Below are 24344 nucleotides of genomic sequence, written 5' to 3'. Positions count from 1 at the left end.
TTCAAGCATTCAATTGCTGATATTTAGATTCTAAATGGTGATATATAACTAGGGTGATACTAGTAGTATCTAGAAGAGGTGACGGAAGGAGATGGGCAAGATGAAGGTTGCAAAGTACTTGACTGCTCAAATTTGGTCACGAAACATGGCTAAAGCCATTTCAAGCAATCAATGTGTGATTTTGATTCTGCGTGGTTATATTTTACTAGGGCGACACTGGGAGTATCTAGAAGTGGAGAGAGGAAGGAGACAGTCAAGATGAAGGTTGCAAAGTACCTACCTGACTACCTACTAAAATCTGATCACTAAACATGGCTAAAGCCATTTCACACAATCTATTTCTGAATGGTGGTATCTTACCAGGGCGACACTAGGAGTATCCAGAAGCGGGAGAGGAAGGAGACAGCCAAGATGAAGGTTGCAAAGTACCTACCTGACTACCTACTCAAATATGATCACTAAACATGGCTAAAGACGTTTCAAGCAATCAACTTCTGTTAAGATTATTAGGGCGATACTGGGAGTATCTGGAAGCGGGAAGAGGAAGGAGACAGCCAAGATGAAGGTTGCTAAGTACCTACTGGACTACCTACTCAAATATGATCACTAAACATGGCTTAATACGCTTAGATTCTCAACGGTGGTCTTTCACAAAGGCAATACTGAGAGAATCAACTCATAAAAAAATAAACATCATATCAAATGATTCCATATCTATTTCTGACAGTCGACAAATGTGTATTTATTAGTCAATTTGACATCGGCAGCACTAATTGATTGTGAAAATCTTCTAATAAAACTGTGCAAAACCGGTTTGCGTACAAAACATAACCTAACTACCTCATACAACATAATATCCGGTTATAAACAAAACGAAAAAAAAACATGTAAAATAGCACTTTGTAAAAAAGTAGAAAACATTTATTCTCCACACAAAAGTTATATAGAATTTAAAAATTACCTTATTTATAAATTCTCTCACTTTTCCTTTCATTTAAATTTTCAAAGTATTACGAAATAAGAAGATGAAATTCATTATTTTATTTATGTGCCAGAAAGAGACGGGTAATGTTCACGAATTTATGCCCGTGCATTTTTGTATGTGTGTGAGAGAGATAGCACTTTGTATGCGCCTTTATTGAAATTGCTTGGTTAGATGTTGGAAAGAGATGGGTATGTAAAAACGCGTTGGAAAAAGCGAGCAAGTATATTTTTTCTCATTGTTCCTTCAAGAAGTTATGGTTTAGTGTTGCTAGATAGAAGATTTTTCCTTATTTATGACAAAGATATATAATTTTAAAGTTTTAAACGGAAAGCATACATATGCAAACAAAAACTGAATAATATCCAGAACAAGAAGAATCATCACTTTTGATTTTAAAAATTGGAACTGATTTTGGAAACAATTCAAACAAGTGATAAAGTAGGTAACAATTTAATCTTTAATCTCTAAATAGCACAAAATAAAGTCGCTATAACTCTAAGTAACTGATTAAAGGTGGAAACACATTATTAAAACCCGACGCGACCCGATGAAACGCGATGCGTGTTGAGTCGAATCAAATGTATTGTTTTCTTATGACCAGAATCACACTATGAACATCCGACATGGCGTCGCGTCGGATGTTCATAGTGTGATTCTGGTCATAAGAAAACAATACATTTGATTCGACTCAACACGCATCGCGTTTCATCGGGTCGCGTCGGGTTTTAATAATGTGTTTCCACCTTAAGAGTTTTGACTATCATTTAGAGAATTTCTTCCGGAAGGTTTACATATTATGTGATATGTGCATATTATGATCAAGTAGTAAATATATATTTTAGGGCACTACATTGCTAACGCTGGCTAAACCTCATAAGATACATAAAAAAAATGTACTACGGAATTGTATATCTAAAATAGGTCTACAGAAAAGTCCGGAATAGTATATGTCCATCTCCTAAGGATAACCCCCAGCAAACGCCGGGTTCATGTCAGCTAGTTAATTAATAAATATGTAGTTCGACACTTAAAATGTCTAATTGAAGTTTAATTTTCTGACAGATGATTTTTTGAATTTACTAACAATGTCCATTCGAAAGGTATATTTCCGACATTTCTCTAATTTATCGAAAAATATATAATCTGGGGGTAAATGTTAAAAGTGTCTTTGTCAGTTTTTGATAATTTAGGTTTCAGAAAGTTTTTTAAAACGTCCTATATTTGTGTACCTAAGTCATGTGTTCTTGATTTAAGTTGATGAAATTGTGACATATCTAAAGCAGAAGTCAAAATAATGATTAACAATCTTCATTGGAGAGCAATTTGCAAAGGTCACGTTTGGCACGTCTAGCATTAAGCCCCAGAATTATATTAAAGAAAATTGACCATATTTGTTTTCGAAGAGGCAAATATTTTATGGATAAATTTTGAAGCTTCATAAATCGTACTATTATAAAATCTCTTGATTTTAAACGGGTCTACGATAGTGCTTACTAATAATCCAGTAGCCGATATAAATGAGTGAAAGCAAAACCATGAGAAAAATATCTCATTAAAAACATTTTTTACATTACAGTACGCATGTAAAAATCCACAATAAATTTACTGGTAGCTCACAGCACTGCATTTATTCACAGGAAAGCCTCCACAAACTCACACTCCACATGGTTTTACCACTCATACGCCTCAGGGATCTCATTTAAACAGCATTCAGTCTAGTTTCATCCTTTCTCTGCCAGCTTAAAATAACAACAATTAAAAAAATCACAGAGTGAATTGTGTGTTCTGATCTGTAAGAATATATTATATTATATTATTTCCCGATACGAATAAAATTATTGGTTTTTGCTAACTTTTTTATACGTTGGCAACACCGCCCTAACAAGAATCAAAAATGGCAGTCGGCCTTCTGTCAGAGCGAGTGTTTGACGTTGATCCGTCAATGTTAACCGCCGCGCAAAACCGCAACATTGTTTTCGTCAATTAGTATCCGAAAATATGCTAAAAATACGCCAAAATTGTGTCAAAAGAACTAGAAAATATCCCGCAATATTTACATGTAAAATTCCCGAAGTTGCGTGGTGGTTTTATGTGATATTTATCGTGTTTAGTGTATGTGTAATCAGTACAAAATGTCACAATTTGCACCAAGAAAGTGATTTTGTTGTTACTCAAGAATCGATTGCTGATAGGCACCTGGGTAGGCAGTGCAGACACGCTCACCCCAAACACGACGAGGTAGATTTTATTTAAATAATATATTTATAAAACCTCATTATTAATTCGTAGTTAACTCTTTCTTTGTCTAGGTTACGAACAGAATGAATACCATAGAAATGAAATCGTTGCGATGTTGTATATTGTGTTGTAAAGCCCTGTATTTGAGGTATGCTAGGTTGATGTAAGATGGAAAATATTAAAAAAGGGAAGTACTTCACGACTCTGATTTATTGCAGTGAGGTATGTACTGTAAACGAACTATGACAGTTGACTGAATGCTGAACAAATGAGTTTCCTCAGACGTATGTGTAAAGCCATTGATTATGGATTAGTTTAAGCGTAATAAACATGATTAAGAAAGGGACGCTTTGGTGATTTTGACGTGTAGAGTGGATAGACGTAGAGATAAGTGACAGAAATATACTGCTGTTTTAGATATGAGATTCCCGAGGTGTGCGTGCATAGAACTATGTACAACCGTGGTAGAAACGTAGAAATAAGGAATTAATGCAAGTCTGAAGTGTAAATGTAGAGCGGATGAACAGAGAAATGAATGACGAGAGAATATATATTATTATCACGTGCAAGTGAACGGTAAAGTTTTAGGGTTATCTGCACAGACATAGGAATTAATAGACGAGAAGATAAAGGCGAGGGGTAAAATCAACTGTTGAAGAACGAAGGGAGTGAAGATGACTGTGATTCGTCAATAAATCAATCTGACAGTAAATAGGCATCTCGCATTATAATATCACCATTTACTTCTTAAAAGTAAAATCTGCTTTGAATGAATAGACATTTTTACATGGGAGCGCAAATTACTCGCCACGTTATGAACAAATTTGCGAAGTCCAAATTCGGCAAAAAAATTCGGGTATATTTTCAGAGTCGAATATTTCGTTTAAGTATTTAGTTAAGACACTTTTATAAATGTTCATAATTTACTTCCCAGCAACCAACCAGCTTTGTGTTTCGCGTCCAGACGTTTCTCGATGTGATAGTAACAACTGATTCATATTATACGATGTGAATATGCTTAAAATAAAATAAAATAATGCTTATATATGGAATGTAATACGACAATTGGGTTTATTCTCTTTTTTCGCATCTATTTTTACCAGTTTTCATAGTACAAGTAAACATTTTGCCGTGTTATTTCGTAAAATGAACCGATGATGCCTCGACCATAGTTCGCACAAGAATGATGACGTCACGTTTTCAAATTTCACTTGAGGCCATATGCGAGCCCAGCCGGCTCCAATGGAACCGGTATGGGGAGTGGGGATAATACGCTTTTAATCACTTAGGGCAGGTCTACTAATATTCATATGTCTATGGTTATCTGACACGATCAAGTGAATCAATTACTCGAGTCGATCACGAAAACAAAAATGTACAAGAGAATTATTGTTTGAGACGATGTATGATTGTAAATTAAGCAAAGAGTTTGTGACAGATTTGTGTAGCCGTCTATCATATCTGCTTACCTCTGCGGGGAAATGACTTGATGGTTAGTTAAGTAATTTGTAAAGGTAAATCTGCCTAACAATTTTACAGTTTGGCGCTTTGAAAAGGAATAATTGTTTATTTATTTGTATTTCTACTTAGTATAATGTATTTTTTCAGAAACAATTAACCTCTAAATAAAGTATCTATCCGCGTCTGTATGTTTGTACGCTTAGTTCTTCTAAACTACGCAACGAATTTTGATAGGGTTTTCACTATCATTTAGAGAATTTCTTCCCGAACGTTTATATATATAATACATGGATATTATATGTATAGAAAGTAGAGAAAAGTCGATATTTTATAATCAAGTCGTAAAAAAATACATTCGTTCTGTCCATTTGGACATTCGTTCTGTCCATTTGGACATTCGTTCTGTCCATTTGGACATTCGTTCTGTCCATTTGGACATTCGTTCTGTCCATTTGGACATTCGTTCTGTCCATTTGGACAATCGTTTTATTCATATGGCAGAGTCTTGAAGGGTTGAAATGACAGTTAGTTTCAACCGAAGGCCCCGTAATAAGCGTTCAAAGACGGTTTGAAAGGGAGATATGTAAATACGAATGTTAGAGGGAGTGCGCTAATATTAAAAAAAACGATAATAATTAAGAGAAAATTGTGAAAATATTTAATAAAACATGACTCGTTTGCAATACAGCAAAAATCTCTCGACAAATGCTTTACTTTCATTTAAAGATACACTGTGATATTTTTCATGCCTATAACATATTAAATAACAGAACAAAACGTGTTTTAAATAATTTTCGGAGCTTACTTAGTGATTTTTTTTCTATCGAGGGAATTTCATATAATTAACGTTTCGGCAAAACAAATTTATAGATATTATTTTCAAAAATAACATGTATTTTTTTTACAACTTTAAAACTCAAAGAGTTAACGAGAAACTTGTTATAAATCGGTAGAATTTGGGAATGTGGGGCTTAATTAGTACAAAAATTTCCCACAACGTAAATAGTTGTTTCTTGTACTGATTTAAGTTATAACAAAGTGTTAATATTTAAAAAATTCTCGCGTATTTAGCAGTAAGGAAATTTTACCCATTTATTGCTTGTTTCTCGCAAATACGCCCACAATATACTTCTAATGGTTTTCCTCATTAGCAATATAAAAACTGGCTTACGTGTTTGCAAAAATGACCTAACTTCTTGTGTAATGTGACTAATATTATTACGGTCATCTCCAAAGTGATTTCCGTTAACCCGTAGAGTGCCACGAAATCCACCGTGGATTTTAGCTCACCGCACTTGCCTTGATTTTATTGTATTTTTAACTTTATAAAATGCTCCTAGTATACTAAAATATATTTTATTCGCTTGGCAAGAAGTAATGTACCTATCTTAATTGTAATCTAGTTTGTCGTTTGCAAATATGTTTATTTAATTTGTGAAAAATTCCTCGTCAACTGCCACAATCTAACTGTAGATTATCAACAGTTATAGTACCGTATTTATTTACAAGAAAGATTCTCTATTTCTCTGAATATAAGTAATTATCTTATTATAATTATTTTACTGGTGTATAAAGCAGGTACAGATAGTGGAAAACGTTACTTATAATCACTGTTATGTGTATACCAAACGTATTAATAGCTGTTTGATTTATATCGGCTTGCCCCTAAATATAGCGTCAGGATAGCAATGGCAATATTAAGTTTTCAAATATCAATCTGTCTCGTACTAAAAATGTTTAAAAAAAGCAGTAATACCCATTTGCAGCACATCAGAGGGACATTTAAAATCGAAATTCACCCTAGCAAATACGAAACACATATAATCGAATTGGTCGGATTGCGATGCAATTAAAGACATACTGGGTGAATGACTTTAAAAATGTTGTCTTAATAAGGAACGTTAAGTTATCAACAAAACGCGAAATGCGAAAATGACGCATTTTTGGAGGTTTGAAACAAAGTTTGAAACGAATTTTTTTTCTTACATTTGCCCACTATAATAATGTTAGTAGGATGAATTCAGATATTGTTGGTATTTCCGTTCCTCAGTAAAATCCAAATAAGTGGAGGATTTCTGAACGTATCAGAAAACTAAAAACTGTTTTTGAAAGGCGATGAAATATGCCTTTAAATTTTATAATTACCAACAAACATATATTTTTTGAAATATGAAAATTTTGCAATCAAACGTAAAAAAGTTATCTTACGTTTTTTGTCTGAACACTGAACTTAAATTACTGATAACGAAAAATAAACACATATTTTATTAAACATATTTACTAAACATTATATCTACCTCATTCTCTTGCAATTTCATAGAAAAAATAATTCATAAAAAAATAATAAAGTTTCGATTGGAATCTTTCGTTTCGTAGAAGTGTACGTTTTCATTATTCTGTGCTTAACTTCTATATTTGAATATTTGCTGTGTACCCGGTGTTGCTTGGGATTGTAAATGATTTGGAGAAAAGTTTTGATTCTAGGATAAACATCAACTGTTCTCTACTTTCTAAAAATATAATATGGATGTATTATATATATAAAACTTCAGGAAGAAATTCTCTAAATGATAGTGAAAACCCTATCAAAATTCGTTGCGTAGTTTAGAAGAACTAAGCGCACAAACAGACAGACTTTCCGGAAGGTTTACATATTTAAAACATGCATATTATAATTTTTTTTTTAAATTATTTAATAAATGTTTACATGTTACATTTTTTGACATTTTTTTAACTACCATACTAGGCTAATGCCCGTGTTGTGGTAGTTATACATGAAATAATAATAAAGATAACATAAAATAACTAAAAATACTATTTTATAGATACATAAGTATGCAAGTATGAATCATACATGAAATAATAATAAAAATAACTTAAAAGAACTAAAAAATACTATTTTATAGAAACATAAGTATGAGAGTATGAATCAAACATGAAATAATAATAAAAATAATAATTATATATTTATAGAAAGTAGAGGAGAGTTGATTTTTTATAATCAAGTTGTAAAAATATATTTACAGGCACTACATTATTGCTAAACTTATGAGATACATCCAAATAATGTAGTACGGAATTGTACGTATTAAAAAGGCCTACAGAAAAGTACTTGACGATATATGTCTATCTCCTAAGGATAACCCCTAGCAACGCCGGGTACCCGTCTGCAAGTATTAAATAATACGTAATTTTAATTAACGAGGGACGCTATGAATATAGTAGTTTTTCTATATCACCAATTGCGATAACTGAAGCGAAGTTCTTGAACTGACGATAGCAGGTAAGCACAATACACTGCCAACAACTTTTCTGCCAATGACCAGAAACCGGTTATCCTTGAATCCAAGAAGCTTCCAGCTAGATAAAGTCTTACTGTTCGTGTTTACTTCGTAATGCAGTTTTTTACACTGTACATTTATAACTGGTAGTTCTGTGAACATTTGGTAGATATTATTTAATATATCAAACCAAAATTTCACCGGAAATCATAAGATTTACTTAAAAACCTTTCTACTTGTCAATATCGCTTAGTAGCCGGTATATACAGGGTTTTCCAATAAGAGGTGTTATTTTGATATTCAATCGTAAAAGATCAATGGTTTTGTTGCTTGTGTGGCACGTAGCGCCGTCTTGTTGAAAGTAAACGTTGTCCAGATCAATACCATCCAATTCCGGCCATAAAAAATCATTTATCATCTCTCGATAGCGATCCATTCACCGTAACTGTTGCTCCAGCCTCATGTTGCTTCCGATGACTCCGCCGGACCATAAACCGCACCAAAAAGTCACACGTTGAGGATAGAGAGGCTTTTCAACAATAACTCTTGGGTTTTCTGAGCCCCAGGTGCGACAATTTTGCTTGTTGACGAAGCCACCGAGGTGGAAATGGGCCTCATCACTCAAGATGATTTGCATTTGATTCACTCAAGTGAATTTTAATAATTTCAATGCGTTGTTGAAGCGTGTATCGTTCCATTTTTATTAATGGCGTAGTTTCTACTTGTCAAATGTCAAAAAATGACAGCTTTAAAAGCAACATTTACCGAAATAGCGGGCTATTCAAAATAACACTTCTTATTGGAAAACCCTGTAGAAGTTTAAAAAATATTGGAGAAAAATTTATGAAACTTTGTTAATTTTTTTATTAATTATTTTTATATGAAACGACAAAAAAGTGAGATTGCAATATTATTTATAATATACTGGCTGACGTGTACCCGGCGTTACCCGGGACTTATGTATGATTTAGGATAAAGTTTTCAGGTTATGAATTCTAGTGGACCTGAAAACCGTGTCTATTTTTAAGGTGAAAATAATATTATTTTTTATGAGTTTTTGTTTCACTTGATCGTGCCATGTCTTCCTCGGGCTTTCACCAATCACTGCTGTATACCACATTATTATAATTAAAAAACTAAATATAATCTAATTTTATTCTACTCCGCATCTTATTCCAGTGTAGAGATAGGCTTGTTAAGGCGAAGTTTAATGCTAAATCACTATTTTGATTAATCTTTATAACGAATTGGTGTACATTATGAATACCAAAAAATATGTTTTAGATAAATTGAAGGTTTTCCTATCGCTTCGATTGAATAGAATACAAATAAAAATATAAATTACTCAATAAAAAATATTATTGTAAACTACCAAAAAATATTTTTTTTCAACAGAAATATATGAACGCGTAAAGGAAACAACTTTAAAAAAATACAGTACTATAGCTAAGATTATCTGTGACAGTTTCACTTGATAAACTTTTTGGCTTTCTTATAAAATTACTTACAAAATTAATAAAAAGCAATTTTGTGCTTGAAATCGAACGTTTCTAGACTCCGTTTGTCAAGCGATTTTATTGCCTATTACCTACAATATAAAATATACCAAGAATATACACATTTTTGGCTTGTTGCTTCCTCTTAAGTCTTCTTCGGGCATCTCCCTTACTCCGTCTCTAAACACTCCTGACATTAATAAGAACAAACTTTGAAATTTTCAGCGGAATTCGGTCCAGTAGTGAGTCTGTATGGAACCATCAAAGAAACATAATTTTTTTATAAATGTGGATTTGTCTACAAAGACATGGCACGATCAAGTGAATCAAGTACTTGAGTCGGGCCATGTCAAGAGTCAGAATAATAGAAGAGCATGTATGAGACGATGTATGAATGTGAATGAGACAAAGAGTATGTGGCAAGACCGAGTTGTTTGGCGGTCCGTCCTCTCTGCCTACCCCTGCGGGGAAACGGCGTGATGGTTAGTTAGTTATCTATGCTATTTAGAGTGATTCGCACTTGCACTACTTGCAGTGATATTATATCAGTTAATTACGCTATAAAAATGTATGTTGTTATCACAACCTTGTTCTAAATATAACCGAAGCAATTTACGCCCAGTAAATACGTATTTAGTAAATATTTTCAATAAATCAGTTCAATAAATTAATAATATTATGAATAAAATTCTAATAATCGGATAGGTCACTGTCCTTAGTTTTAATAAAAGTAGCCACATTGATGTGTTTGTTCTACCGCTATTTCAATTGAAGATTCTGCGAGGAAATAGCGTAATTGATTCCTTCGGTACTGGGCACAGACTAGATGCCAAACCCGCGCCCAACATTTTTTATTTGAGAACGGGTCGTTTTTACGTCTCTATCTAGTGTTCAATGATTTTGTCGGCATCAGTGTTTCCTTCCTCCTACAGTATGGGTCTCTTTAGGTACACTACTTCCTTTCCTCAAAAACACCCTTCACACAGCATCCCCAACATATAATTTTCTTTTTTGACAGTAGTCCAGTCCCCTGATTCAGTTCAGCAGGTTATCATTGTGTATTTGGCCATGCCTCCTCTCTCCTGCGTCATGTCTCCTGTCTCTTGCCTCATATCTCCTGTCTCCTGTGGCATGTCTCCTGTCTCGTATCTCATGTCTCATGTCTCCTACCTCATATCTCCTATCTTATGTTTTCTGTCTCTTGCCTAACGTGTCCTGCCTCATGTCTACAGTCTCTTGCCTTGCTTGTCCTGCCTCATGTATTATGTCTTCAATCTCCTGCCTTCTCTCTCTTGTTTCTTGTCTGCTCTCTCCTGTCTCATATCTCCTGTTTCTTGCCTACCATCTCCTGTCTCTTGTTTATTGTCTGCTGTCTCAAGTATCAATTTAAAGCATTATGACTACCATAATACGGGCATGAGCCTAGTATGATGGTTTTAAAGAACACAAAAAAATTGTAATCACTTAAATTTGACGAATAAAGAAACACATTTTTTTTTTTAAATCTTCTGTGTCTTGCCTACTGTCTCTTGTTACTTGTCTGCTGTCTCCTGTCTCATATCTCCTGTTTCTTGCCTTCTGTCTCCTATCTCATGTCTCTTGTTTTTTGTCTGCTGTCTCCTGTATCATATCTCCTGTTTCTTGCCCGCTGTCTCCTGTCTCATATCTCCTGTTTCTTGCCTTCTGTCTCCTATCTCATGTCTCTTATTTCTTGTCTGCTGTCTCCTGTCTAATATCTCCTGTTTCTTGCCTGCTGTCTCCTGTCTTGACTTATCTATGAGTAAGTTGTATTGTCTCATATCCATGTTGATGAGTTCATAGCCTTACGTAACCACGCACAGAGTTAAATTAAAAGTATAACTATATTGCGCAACGAATTAAGTGCGGTTAAAACCGGGCAAGTATTATCAAAATATGATCATTATTGCTACACGCTATCAAGTCATCAACAACCACTGAATATATAACCACTAGAGTGTGATCTATACCTACCAATTTGACAGAAAACTAATGTCTTCTATTTATACAAATGGGGGTGGCTTTGATTTGCATACAAATCTACAGTTTTAGGCCGATATTGATGAAATTTTGCACACTTCACCTTCAAAACAAGAGGAACGTCACTGTCTACATGAGATTTCGAAAAACTCTGTTAGATGCCTTGCCAACTTCGGGGACATTCATACAAAACTTAAATTTGGATTTGAGACAAAAAAACCCAATCAAACGGAATGATAATTTTTTTAATCAAAGGGTTAGCTAAAATCTAGTACGGATATATATTTTTGATATTTATAAAATATTCGTTATTAAAGAAATCGATTTTTCACATTTTTAGAGGCAAGTTTGGCAAATATTTGTGATTGTAATTAATAAAAAATAATCTTGCCATTTTTACTATAATGCAAGTGTTTTTATTTTTTTATTTACATTTCATTGTATTTGCACAGTAGGGTGAGAAAGATATTTTTTAGATATTTATCATTATCTCGCAATAAATTATCAAATTGCCTCCAAATCGTGAAAACTTGAATTTTTTTTTTTATTTTTTTTATTGAAAATTTTTTTGATACAAAAAATAAAAGAGAGTAACAAAAAAATCCCACAAAGGCGAGGCCTGTGCGTGGGCATTATTATTTGTATGTGGATATTTAAAACAGTGGTTTAAATAAAAATAAAATATTGTACATGGTGATTGATTTTACCGTAATTTCAGTTACTTTTTACTAAAATTCCAAAAATAATTAAGTGCTCAATGAATATTAATTGGTACAACAAGTATTAATTGATACAACAAACACATAGCAGACTTTATTATATATCTACTCTTAAAGCTAATTAATTGTAAGTATAATTAATGGCTTTGTTAATAACTTATAAGAAAAAAATATCTATTTTGGCTGTTTTGAGCCAAGTTTTGATATATTTTTTATATGAATGAAGATTTTGACGAGTGGTCTCTTTAAGGGTTGAACATACTGAATTATAGATTTTTGGAGCAATAAAACTAATGTGTCTCTGGGCCTGTCTAGTTTTACAGTGGGGTACAACATACTCACAGGCGCCACATCTTCGACTGGAACGATTAGAGTTTTTAATAAAATTGTTTGGGTGCTTGTAGATAAATTTAAGACATTGAAAACTATAGGTTTGTCTAAGGTCCAAAATATCGGTTTCCCTAAACAATTGTTTGGAGGGATAAGATTTACTTTTCTGGTACATAATCTTAATTATTGATTTTTGGGCAATTTCTAATGGTTTGAGATGATTATTGTAACTTCCTCCCCAACCAATTATTCCATAGGAAATAGATGAATGAACTAGTGCATCATAAACTAATTTTATGGTTTTTATATTAACTATATTACACATTCTTTTAAAAATATAATTTAAATATCTCAGTTTGTTAACAGTTTTTTCTATATGGCTGGTCCATTTTAGTTGAGAATCTATGGTTACACCTAAGTACTTAATATTTTTTCCTGATTTCATCTCTTTACAGTTTGAGCATGCGGTAGGGTTACAATTTACATTATGAAATCTTAAATTAAGATTAGTTTTGGGAGCTGACTTCAGTGTGTTATAGAAAGGAATACAGAGAGTTTTTTCATAATTTAAAGTAAGAAGGTTTCTATCTAGCCACTCTTTGACAATAGTAATACATTTGTTAGCCTTATTAGTTGTGTCTTCCCATGTATTTCCTTGGACTGTTATTGCAGTATCGTCAGCAAATGAGAAAATATTACCAGGTATAACAATGTTACATAAATCATTTATATAGATTAAAAAGAGTAGCGGCCCTAATACAGTCCCTTGTGGAACACCGTGTTTTACTGTATCAAAATTGCTCAAACACATTCCAATTTTTGTACATTGTTGTCGATTCGAAATGTAATTTTGTAAAAGCATGAGACATTTATTTTTAATTCCAATGTTGGATATTTTATTTAAGAGAGTACTATGGTTGACTGTGTCAAAGGCTTTCTTTAAATCTAAAAAAATTGTTATGGTTTTAATATTTGAGTCTAGGTTAGAATAAATTCTATTGGTTAAATTAAATTATTTAAGGCAATGCACTACGTCGTGTAATATTTTAAATTGAGCCGCTATCAATAACAACCCTTACGTAGATGGCGATAAGGTTTAAATTCCCGCTTAACACCATCCGCCTGTTTTGATTTATGCAAGAAAAAACATGGCCAAAAGGTGCCTTTTATTTTATTTTGTGGATAAATACATAAATATTTAATTTTTTTTCGATCATTTTATAAATAACTTAATTTGCCACATTATACAATAAAATCAAAACCGAAAATGGGTTCGCAAGTAGGAGATTTTGAACTTTAAAGCAGTTTTCATAGGCCTTTACATTATTTTTTTCTGGGCTTATAAAAAGACTTATCTAAAAAATACTCGATTATTTCAAAGGCCAAGATGTATTCTACTCGCAGTATTTAATTAAAGCATCTGAAACATTTCTAGGCGACCAAATTTTCAAACCAAAAACACGTGATTTTGCATTACTACGTATTAAAAAAATGAAATTAACCAACCATTGTTCAAGAAAAAAATTGATATTTGAAAATACTATACCAATTTTATCATCATAATTGAACTTTATTGAGGCAGATTGACACGCCCGCAATACACTTCTATACGTTTGTGACTTCGGTGTCAACATTATTGTCATATCTGTGAGAAATATTAACAATTGCGGTGGTCACACTTTTCAATGAGTTAATGGCTGGGTTTATATTTCGGTGACACGAAACTCAAAATGTCGACACGAAATTTATCTAAAATTTCAGCGAATTTTGACAGCGTGCGAAATATATTTTTTTTCGAGAAAATTTGACCCAGTTAAGCAATTCATTACACAAATAATTATGAAATTAAATGTTTTTTTTTTGGTTTGGTTAAGGATTGCACCTTCCTTACTAGGGACCGGTGTCAACCGCTCTACCGACCTTGCCAGATGCCGATCGTGTAGGACTGACATTTATTTAGTATATTAACTGTTGTAATATCGTACGATATCAGATTTATGCATATAGAGTTTTATCCGCCTGTGTGTACGTGATTGACGCCAAAACTTGATAGAATGCATTGTCATCGAGAACGAGGCTATCTGCCGCGTTTCAAGTCGATCTAATGTCGGGAAGTTTGTTAAATTTCCGCTTCCAAGATTTGCATTATCGAAAACTACAATAAAATTAAAATAGACGTATTTAAAGAGATGTGAATATCAAAGAGTCCCAACTGCTCAAAAGTGTATTGAAACAGTAGGCATTAATATCAGCGTTTAACCTGGGACCTTTCAAATGTAAAAAAAAACAAAATGGCGGTTTATGGCCATTTGATGACAATGTCACATTTGAATTTCTACGAAACAACTGGGCTCTTGTTGTAAAGTCAGTAGTTATAAATCTTAGTTGGAAGTCAACAGTTACAAATGTTAGCTGTAAGTTATTGCTTATAAGTTATAAGTCCAAGTGATTAGTTATTGGTTAAGGCGATGCCATTTGTAGTAATGCAAAATCATGTGTTTTTGGTTTGAAAATTTGGTCGCCTAGAAATGTTTCAGATGCTTTAATTAAATACTGCGAGTAGAATACATCTTGGCCTTTGAAATAATCGAGTATTTTTTAGATAAGTCTTTTTATAAGCCCAGAAAAAAATTAATGTAAAGGCCTATGAAAACTGCTTTAAAGTTCAAAATCTCCTACTTCCGAACTCATTTTCGGTTATGATTTTATTGTATAATGTGGCAAATTAAATTATTTATAAAATGATGGGAAAAAAATTAAATATTTATGCCTGAACATCCACAAAATAAAATAAAAGGCACTTTTTGGCCATGTTTTTTTATTGCATAAATCAAAACAGGCGGATGGTGTTAAGCGGGAATTTAAACCTTATCGCCATCTACGTAAGGGTTGTTATTGATATCGGCTCAATTTAAAATATTACACGACGTAGTGCATCGCCTTAAATAAGCTGTGGTGCTATAGAAATAACCAAATCATTATTATTACTAACGAATATCAATCTAATTCATTCCAGTTGATACAACAAAATAATTAAAAACCAAATAAAATCTCTTACATCTGAAAAAAAACACAACTTGAACTAGTTGTCAACAATTTTCTGTCTGCTTGATATTGATCACCGGCAAAAAAAGCAACCGGTTTCGCACAAAATTTTTCTAAGATCAACCGCTTTTTAAGTGACCGTTTTTTATCTAATTGTAGTGACATTGACATAAGATAAAAACATGGACTTGTCAAACCAAATAGTGTAATCAAATAAACTTGACATGAGTTCATATTGAATTTCTTGGCAGGGGCGTAACGAATACCTGTGCAGCCCACGGGCAAGACAAAGTGTTATTTTATGATCTCCGTGGTCGAACAGTTAAGATCCTCAGCTCTGGATTAAAAGGTAACGGTTTCTAAACCCGGAGTGATTAAATAAATAAATAAAAAATGTATACATTTGTAATGTACTGTTAATTACGTTCAATGATTAGTTTGGTCCGTTTAATATGACGTATTTATTTATTATCGCTAGCAGGACTTACGCCCGTTCTATTGGAGAGTTATTTTGATACTGGAGTGAACTCGGGTATGGCCGACATGTTGTCTTTGTCGGTTCCATTATATTTCATCAAAATGAATATTCAACACAATTCGATACAGAGCCATTAAAAGTGATAATAATAGTTACCTATGTAACCTACTTAACCTAGTTTTTGTTTCATCACTTTTCATGATTTTATATCACTTTTTGTAGGTGTGATGAATTGTCATTTTGATGAAATACCCGGTTACCGTCTCTGTCATGTGGTGTCACTACTGTCATAAAACTACATAAAATAAATATCAATAACTTAAATTTATACATTATTACGACATCTGTTGAGCTGTATTGAAATTACAACATTTTACTTTGTATAATTGGACTTCACATTAAGATTAAGTGCGTATATCACCATCCCCTTGATAGCTTATCCATAGGATAACGTATATTTCAGATTCAATTATTTATAAAGTACGAGTTTACTAATTGGTACTCAAACCTATGAATAGTGGCTACATATCTAATGATTTTTTTGTATATTACGAGTGTTTGTTTATTAATATATGTTATCTTATGGATAAGCTATCAAGTGGTTGGTGAAATACCTCCTAAGGTGAAATCGGTAAAATCACGCACTCGTTACACAGATGGCTATAAGGTTGAAATTCCCGCTTGTTTTGCGCGTGTTTTTTTTATTCTAAAAAACATTTCAAAAATGCACGTTTCATTTTATTTTATGAAGATTAAGCACAGATATCAAAATGTTTTCCGATCATAATCCAAAGAACTTAATTCACCACACTATATAAAACCATATCCGAAGAAAAGGTTCGTCAGTAGGAGATTTTACACTCTAAACCAAGGCTGCCCAACCTTTTTAACAGTTGGGCGAAATTGACGATTTTGAATCACTGGCGGGCCACTGAATACCTGACGGTTCCTATTTCTATGGGGGGGGGGGGAGTTCGAGAATTTCTAAAAACATAATTCCCCACAAAAAAAATTCAAAATGAGTGCTCCCCACAAAATATTTGAAATCCATGGGGGGGGGGGGGTTGTTACTTCGCTGAGAAAAAATTCCGCGCACCCAAAAATATCATATGTGATTCCCTACAACAATTTTTCGAATTCCATGGGGGGGGGTGGCTACAAGATTCCATTTCGGACGCAAAATATATTATATCAAAAACTGGTGTATTTTTGTTTAAAAGGTAAGTTCAACAGGTTAGATTTTTTCGTCGCTGATTCTCGTTCTGAGTAGCCTAAATAGCGATAAATCGCCTTCGTTGGCAACACTGGTGACCGCGCGCAAGCTGCATTGTTTGTTTTACCGCGGGCCCGCGACACTTTTTCAAATTGGCGGGTTTTTTGAAAATGGTTCACGCGGGCCACTTATAATTCGTTCGCGGGCCACATTGTGGCCCGCGGGCCTGAGGTTTGGCAGCCTTGCTCTAAACCATTTTTTTTATGTAAAAAGGCTTAAAAAATGTTCAACCATAGCAAAAGCCAAGATGTGTTTTACTTGCAATATTTAATTAAAGCATCTTTAATATTCCTAAGCCATCATCCATTAAGAAAAAACACATGATTTTGAATGACTTTCAAAAACTTGTAAATTGTAATAATCATGACTAACTAACCATCACGCCGTTTCTCCGCAGGGGTAGTCACAGAAGACGCACCGCCTGTCAACTCGGTCTTGGCACACACTCATTGTCTCATTTACATTCATACATCGTCTCATATATACCTTTCTGTTTTTCTGACTCTTGACATGGCCCGACTCAAGTATTTGATCTTCCTCGGGCGTCCCTGACTTCTTCTACCATTCGCATTTGCGTCATACATCCTCCTTACACTCCTTTCTTCGCTCATTCGCTCTGCATATCCAAACCATCTCACTTTTCCAGTAACCATGAGTTTCTCCAGGTTTGAGTTATTAATATGGCAAACAAAATAATAACCCTCTTATAATAAACTTTGGAGTCCCACAGGGGAGCATGTTGGGACCTTCTCTAACTATAGTTCTACATATATATACTTGATCTGTTAATGCGTCAGTGATTTTCTTCTGCTTTTCCATCAAATTCAAATAATAATAACAGCTAATTTGTACAGCGCTCTTTGTTCAGACTCTTGACATGAAAGTTTCTGATTCAAACGAAAGTGCCATGTCTTCCTAGGGCGTAACCGGCATCTTCTACCATTCACATTTCCTTTATATTTTCTCCTCGCACTCCTTTCTTCGTTCATTTACTCTACATGCCCAATCCGTCTGAGCGTCCCTTTCTTAATCTTACTCATTACGCCTTGCATTCTTTGCGGGTCTCTAATGCCTCACACAATCACACATTGAAGACAGTATTAGTGACTCTCGGTGTTTAGTGGCTTTGGTCTGCAAATCTCCGACAAGGTCCTGGGTTCAATTTCTAGATTCGACCAATTTTTTTTATTTTTTATTTTACTTTTCTTTATTTTTGTTTGAGAGTCGTTAATATTGTCATCAATGATTATTATGTTTTTTAACTGTAGTTCCATATTTTATAATTTTCTCCTAAATTTCTCGTTACGCCATTGCTTTCTGAAAACGTTTGATATATACGTTAACCAACTTTCTTAATTTTTGACAGAACAAACATAATATAATGTATAAGTTGCAATGTGATACATTATATATGAATATATTTTTACACCTTACAAGTGTTCTACTGTCTTTTCGGCGTAAAATCAGAGGATATAGAGGAACTACATCGCCATACGATTTGGAAACGTTATGATGTGACAGCTGTTTTGCCTATTTACGCCATTGTCAAACCGTGTCCTATCCATCTATCTATCTATTTACACAATAAAGAGTGTCTGTGGCGGGCGGCGTGGATTTGATTTTATGTAAATCTAAGGTTATTTCGACATTGATGGAATTTCGCACACTTGACCATCAAAATAAAAGTCACTGTCTACACGATATTTCGAAAATCCACTCCATTCTCAAATCGCTTAAAGTAGAATTCTTATACTTTTGATGAAATTTTGCACACTTGACGTTAAAAATAAGAATATTAAGATAGTATAAATTTTTCCCTGAGGAAGTAACGGTTGTTGCGAAACCGGTCTGCGTTAATATTAAAAAATATATATAGTTGTTTATAACGTAGTAATATTATTTCTATAGTATATTGACACTGTAATGCTGTCCGAAACATTGGATAAAGACAGAAGTAGCGAAACACGGCATAATACCCCAAATATGTATACATTACCTTAATACTTTTTTCCGTGAAATTTTTGACGGCCTCCGTGGTCGAGGGGTAAGGCTCTCGACTAGCAAGCCGGAGGTCCCGGTTTGGAATCCCGGCGTGCGCAAGTAAATTATATTTGATTAATTTGTGTTATTTGACAATTCATTCATATAATACTCTAAGATACTCTCAGTATCGCCCTGGTGTAAGACCACAATTCAGAATTGAAACGATGCGTGAAATGGCTTTGGCCGTGTTTGGTGGTCAGATCTGAATAGCCGGGTACTTCCTCACTAAATACGCGTCCATTCAGAATATATCGGAACACGTGTTCATGCCATATTATGACGAAATGCGACAATATTAGTATTTTTATGAAACAATGTTGCGCCGTCCTCAAAACACAATCCGTTAAACGTTTTACTGATAATTTGTTAGGAAATCTGTCAATCATTCATTTAGTCGATTTTAACAGGAATGCGAATAATTTTACCAGATTTCGAAGTGTAGTTTTTAGGTTGACGATTTCCGTTATACATATTTTTTTATGCATAGCACAAAGGATAACAAATTATTATAAGAAATAATTAGTCGATTGAAATATCCATACAAATTGAGTAAAGAAAAATGCCGACGACGGGAATTGAACCCGCGCCTTCTGACAAGTGTTTTCACCTGTAAACTAGTACACTAATAAAATATAATAAGCAGTAATTGTTGATTGAAGTACTAGTACATATTGAATTATTTGGCGTGTTAAATAAGCCGACGTAGCTCAGTGGTTCAGAGCGTCTGACCGGATATCAGAAGTTTATAATATATTGGCTTGGTTTTTTGTATTGCGTACGTTTTTTCGGCGTGGGAGCTGTGATGCTGTCTTTTTTTTTTTTTTTTTTTTAATTTAGTTACTATATTACATTTTTTTAAACATTTTTATAAGAATTATATATATATTTATATGATTAATTGATATAGATTTTTATAGTCCTCCTCACTAGGAGATCCTGTGCTGAGGGGGACTAGGTTTTGAATAATTTTTCAGCGACTTCTATGGTTCGACTTCATGTTTTGGGTAAGGGTTTCCAGAAACTTCTACGACGATGTTTTAAATATGCTAGTAAGTTCTTTTTCCGGTAATTCCTTAAGCCAAGATTTAATGTTCTTAATGCAGTTGTTTTTTGTTTTGATTTGTTTGATACTAAGTGGGAGTTTGTTATATACCTTTACTGCTAAAAATTCAGAGCTTCTTTGTCCAAAGGTAGAGTTACACTTTGGTATAGTTAGTATCTCTGTTTGTTTGGCTCTGGTATTATGAGTATGTGAGGTGTTTTCCTGAGAATTATTTTTGAGGTGTTGTACCAAAATGTTTTTGGCATAGATTTTCTGTATGCTTGGAACGTCAAATTGTTTAAAAATTTCTGTTGTTGATGTCCTTATGGGAACCTTTAGTATGGTCTTTATGATGCAATTCTGAGTTACCTTCAGCTGTTTTATATGTTTTGATACTGCTGAGCCCCATCCTATTATTCCATATTCCAATTTGGAGTGGCATAAAGCATAGTAAACTCTCTTTAAATCCCTAGCTGACAAAATGTTCCGTAATTTTTTGAAGAAGTAGATGAGTTTAGTTAACTTTTTTGAAGTTCGATCAATGTGTGAATCCCAGTGTAGTTTATCGTCAATTTCAATACCAAGATATTTTATGCTTTTGGTTTGAGTTATAAGCGAGCAGGAACATTGAGGAATTTTTTTTTGACATTCATGTAGTTTGAGTATATGCTCATTCATTGGTTGTCCTCTTTTGTTTTTGGAGAAAATTAAATATTTGGTTTTATTCACATTTAATGTAAGGGAGTTTGCTTTAAGCCAGTTTTGAAGAACAGTTAGGCCATGTTCAGCCTCCTTATATGTGCTTGTCCAATCTTGTTCATGGAATAAAATTACAGTGTCATCTGCAAAGCTCATTATGTTTCCTTTGATGGGAAGATTCATAAGGTCATTTATGTAAATTAGAAATAGTATAGGTCCTAATACGCTTCCCTGGGGGACACCGTACTTAATTGGTAGAGTTTTGCTCCTTCTTTTACCAATTTGTACAAATTGTTCTCTTCCCGTTAAGTAACTTCTAAGTAGGTTTAGGGTTGTTTCGGTTATTCCATTTTTTTTTAGTTTTAAATACAGTATTTCGTGGTCAATGGTATCGAAAGCTTTTTGAAGATCAATGAAAACTGCTAGGCATTTTTTGCCTTCATCCAATTTTCTAATAATTGTATTTGTTACATTAGCTATAGCGTCACCAGTACCCAGGTTTTCCCTAAAACCATACTGCGTAGATGATAATATTTTATTAGAATCCAAAAATGTAAGCATTTGTTTTTTTATAACTTTTTCTAATATTTTTGATAGTGTAGTTAAAATACTAATTGGTCGATAGTTTGATACATCATTTTTGGGACCGTTTTTATATATTGGAATGATCGTAGCAATTTTAAGACAAGCAGGAAAAATACCATTTGATATTGACAGATTTATAAGATACGTCAGTGGGTGGATTAACTCATTTTGTAGATATTTAATTGATTTGCTTGATATCAGTTCATTTCCCGATGAAGTATTTATATTTAGGGAGGCTATAATATTTTTTATTTCATCACTTGTTATCTTGACAATATTGAGGCTGTTTTCTTGATTTACATCGTCAATCCTCACTGTATTTTCGATAGTACTAATTGAATTTTGTTTAATTTTATTTGCTAAGTTTGAGCCTATATTGCAAAAATAGTTGTTTATAAAGTCAAGAAGTTTGTCCGGGTGTTCTGTAAAAGATGTGGGAATCTCATCAATGTTTAATTCCTTAATGCTATTGTCATTATGTGAGGCTTTAGCATTAGTTATTTCATTTATGATCTGCCAGAGTTTACGTGAATCATTATTACATTCATCAATCTTGTTTTTATAGAATGTTTCTTTAGCATAACGTATTACATTTTTACATGTATTACGATATCTTTTGTAGAATCGAAGTGTTAGGATATCATAAGGGTTGTTTTTGACTTTTTTGTGCAGTTCATCTCTTTTTCTGATTGAGTTTATAATATTCTGACTAATCCAAGGTTTAATGTGTAAATTTTTATGAGATAACTTTTTTTCTATGGTTTTGGTGTTTGATAGGATAATGTTCTGTAAAACTTCTATAAAATAACTCCAAGCAGTATCAGTATCATCTTTTTCCAGAAGGCTTGTCCAGTCATTCACTGTTAACTCGCATTTGACGTTTTCCCAATTTGTTTCAGATTTCGTTAGGAGTGATTTCTTTTTTTGGTTTACATATGTATTTTTTTTTGTAATAGATAGAATTATTGTATAATGGTCTGTCAGTGTGGTAGTACAAATAATGGCTTGAGTTTTTCTATTAGTTTTACAAAAGATATGATCAATGCAAGTTTTGCTTTCATTATATACACGTGTTGGTTCATCAATTAGGCTTTTATATCCATGGTATGCTAGTGTTTGCATATAATCAAATTTTTTTGGATGGCCATTTTCAAGAATATCAATATTTATATCACCGATGATAAATACATCTTTAGTTCTTTTTAGTAGACTTAGTTGATTAGATAAGGAGTTGAGGAATGGTTCTAGATTTTGTGTAGAAGGAGATCTATAAATTGCGAGTATTGTTGTGTCATTACCGATTGATATACTTAGACAGTTTGCATTATTGATACAGATCTCTCTGACATCAGCTTCTATATCTTCTTTAATATATACGATGACACCATCATTTTTTGTGTTGTTCATTATTGTAGAGTAAGGGACATAATTCCCAATTTGTAGGGGGTAGTATTTATCAGTTAGCCAACATTCAGTAAGAATAATAATATCCCATTTTAAATTTAAGCTTTTCATCAATATTTGTAGTTCATCAAAGTTTTTATTGATACTTCTAATATTCTGGTGCATTATGTTAAAATTATTGTTTATGGATGATATGTTTGGTATGTTTGTTGTTAGTGCGTTATTCATTTTCTCAATTTAAATTATTAAGTGGATTAAGTAATGTTGTTCATATTATTCACTAAATTATTTTCACCATATCATCAAGGTGCTTAATGTAGATAATTTTATCATCTTGTTTTTTGCGTATCATAACTTTACCCTGTTTGTACCATACATATTGGTAATTTTTTTCTTTTGATAATTGTTTTGTTTTCCATAGGATTTCTTTATGATACGGGCTTAATTCTTCCCCGATGAAGATTCGAGATGTCGCCAGATCCTTGATTTCATTATAATTTATTTCCTTTTTCTTATCAAGGAGGGAATCTCTTTTTCTTTTATCGGAAAAGGTCACAAGAAGTTTAGGAGGGGCTTCATTTCGTCTGTCTGAGACTCTCGTGACGTCAGTTATATCAGTGTGTAAGAGGTGGATTCCTGCTGCGGCAGCAACTTTTTTAACAATTTCCACAGGTTGTTCGCGGTTTTGTTGTGGAATTCCTGCTATTTCCAAACTATTAGATTTTGATAACGTTTCCAAATCAGAAAGTCGGATTTCAAGTTTTTTAATAATCATATTTTTTTCCATTTGGTCTTTTTTTATATTTTCAAAATCTGTTTGAATCGCTCGATTTAAATTATTTGAGACCTCAATTTTTTTTAACATCTCATCGTATTGAGCACTGATAAAATCAATACTTTTTGTAGTTTCTGTAGTTTGTAAATCAATTTTTGTAAATATATCTTTTTTCAGGGTTTCAAATTTTTTATCAATGTATTCAATAATCTTATCCATGTTCAATTTATCTTCCGAAATTATTGGGGTTTTGCTACGTGTGCTAGACATCACTATTTTAGTAAGTTCACAAATGCCCCTCTTTAATTATGCTTGATGAAAAATTGATGGTGGCAATCACTATTTAATATTTGTTTTATTGCATAGACAAAGTCACTCAACTTGACATTTAATATTTTTTTACTTTAATTAGTTTATGCGCAAAAATCACTCACACTTTGAAATCTTAACTAAAACTTTTGATCCCACAAAACGTAGAAGGTTTAAACTTTA

General features: G+C 33.1%; 1 protein-coding gene across 2 annotated transcripts in view; it reads left to right on the top strand.

The window, feature by feature from the left end:
• The first annotated feature begins 2900 nt into the window (after positions 1–2900).
• Positions 2901–24344, top strand: part of Invadolysin (leishmanolysin-like peptidase, invadolysin) — a 122774-nt gene continuing 101330 nt past the window's right edge. For both annotated transcript variants that reach the window (XM_089641496.1, XM_089641495.1), the window contains exon 1: positions 2901–3223. In XM_089641496.1, the coding sequence (XP_089497622.1) occupies positions 2984–3223 (240 nt within the window). In that variant the 5' untranslated portion in view covers positions 2901–2983. The remainder of the gene's footprint in view (positions 3224–24344) is intronic.

Source organism: Hesperophylax consimilis, chromosome 17 (genome assembly GCF_061612785.1).
Source record: "Hesperophylax consimilis isolate HC1 chromosome 17, BYU_Hcon_1.0, whole genome shotgun sequence".
NCBI lineage: Eukaryota > Metazoa > Arthropoda > Insecta > Trichoptera > Limnephilidae > Hesperophylax > Hesperophylax consimilis.
Note: the sequence above shows the minus strand (reverse complement) of the source record. Positions and strands in the feature narration are given on the sequence as shown.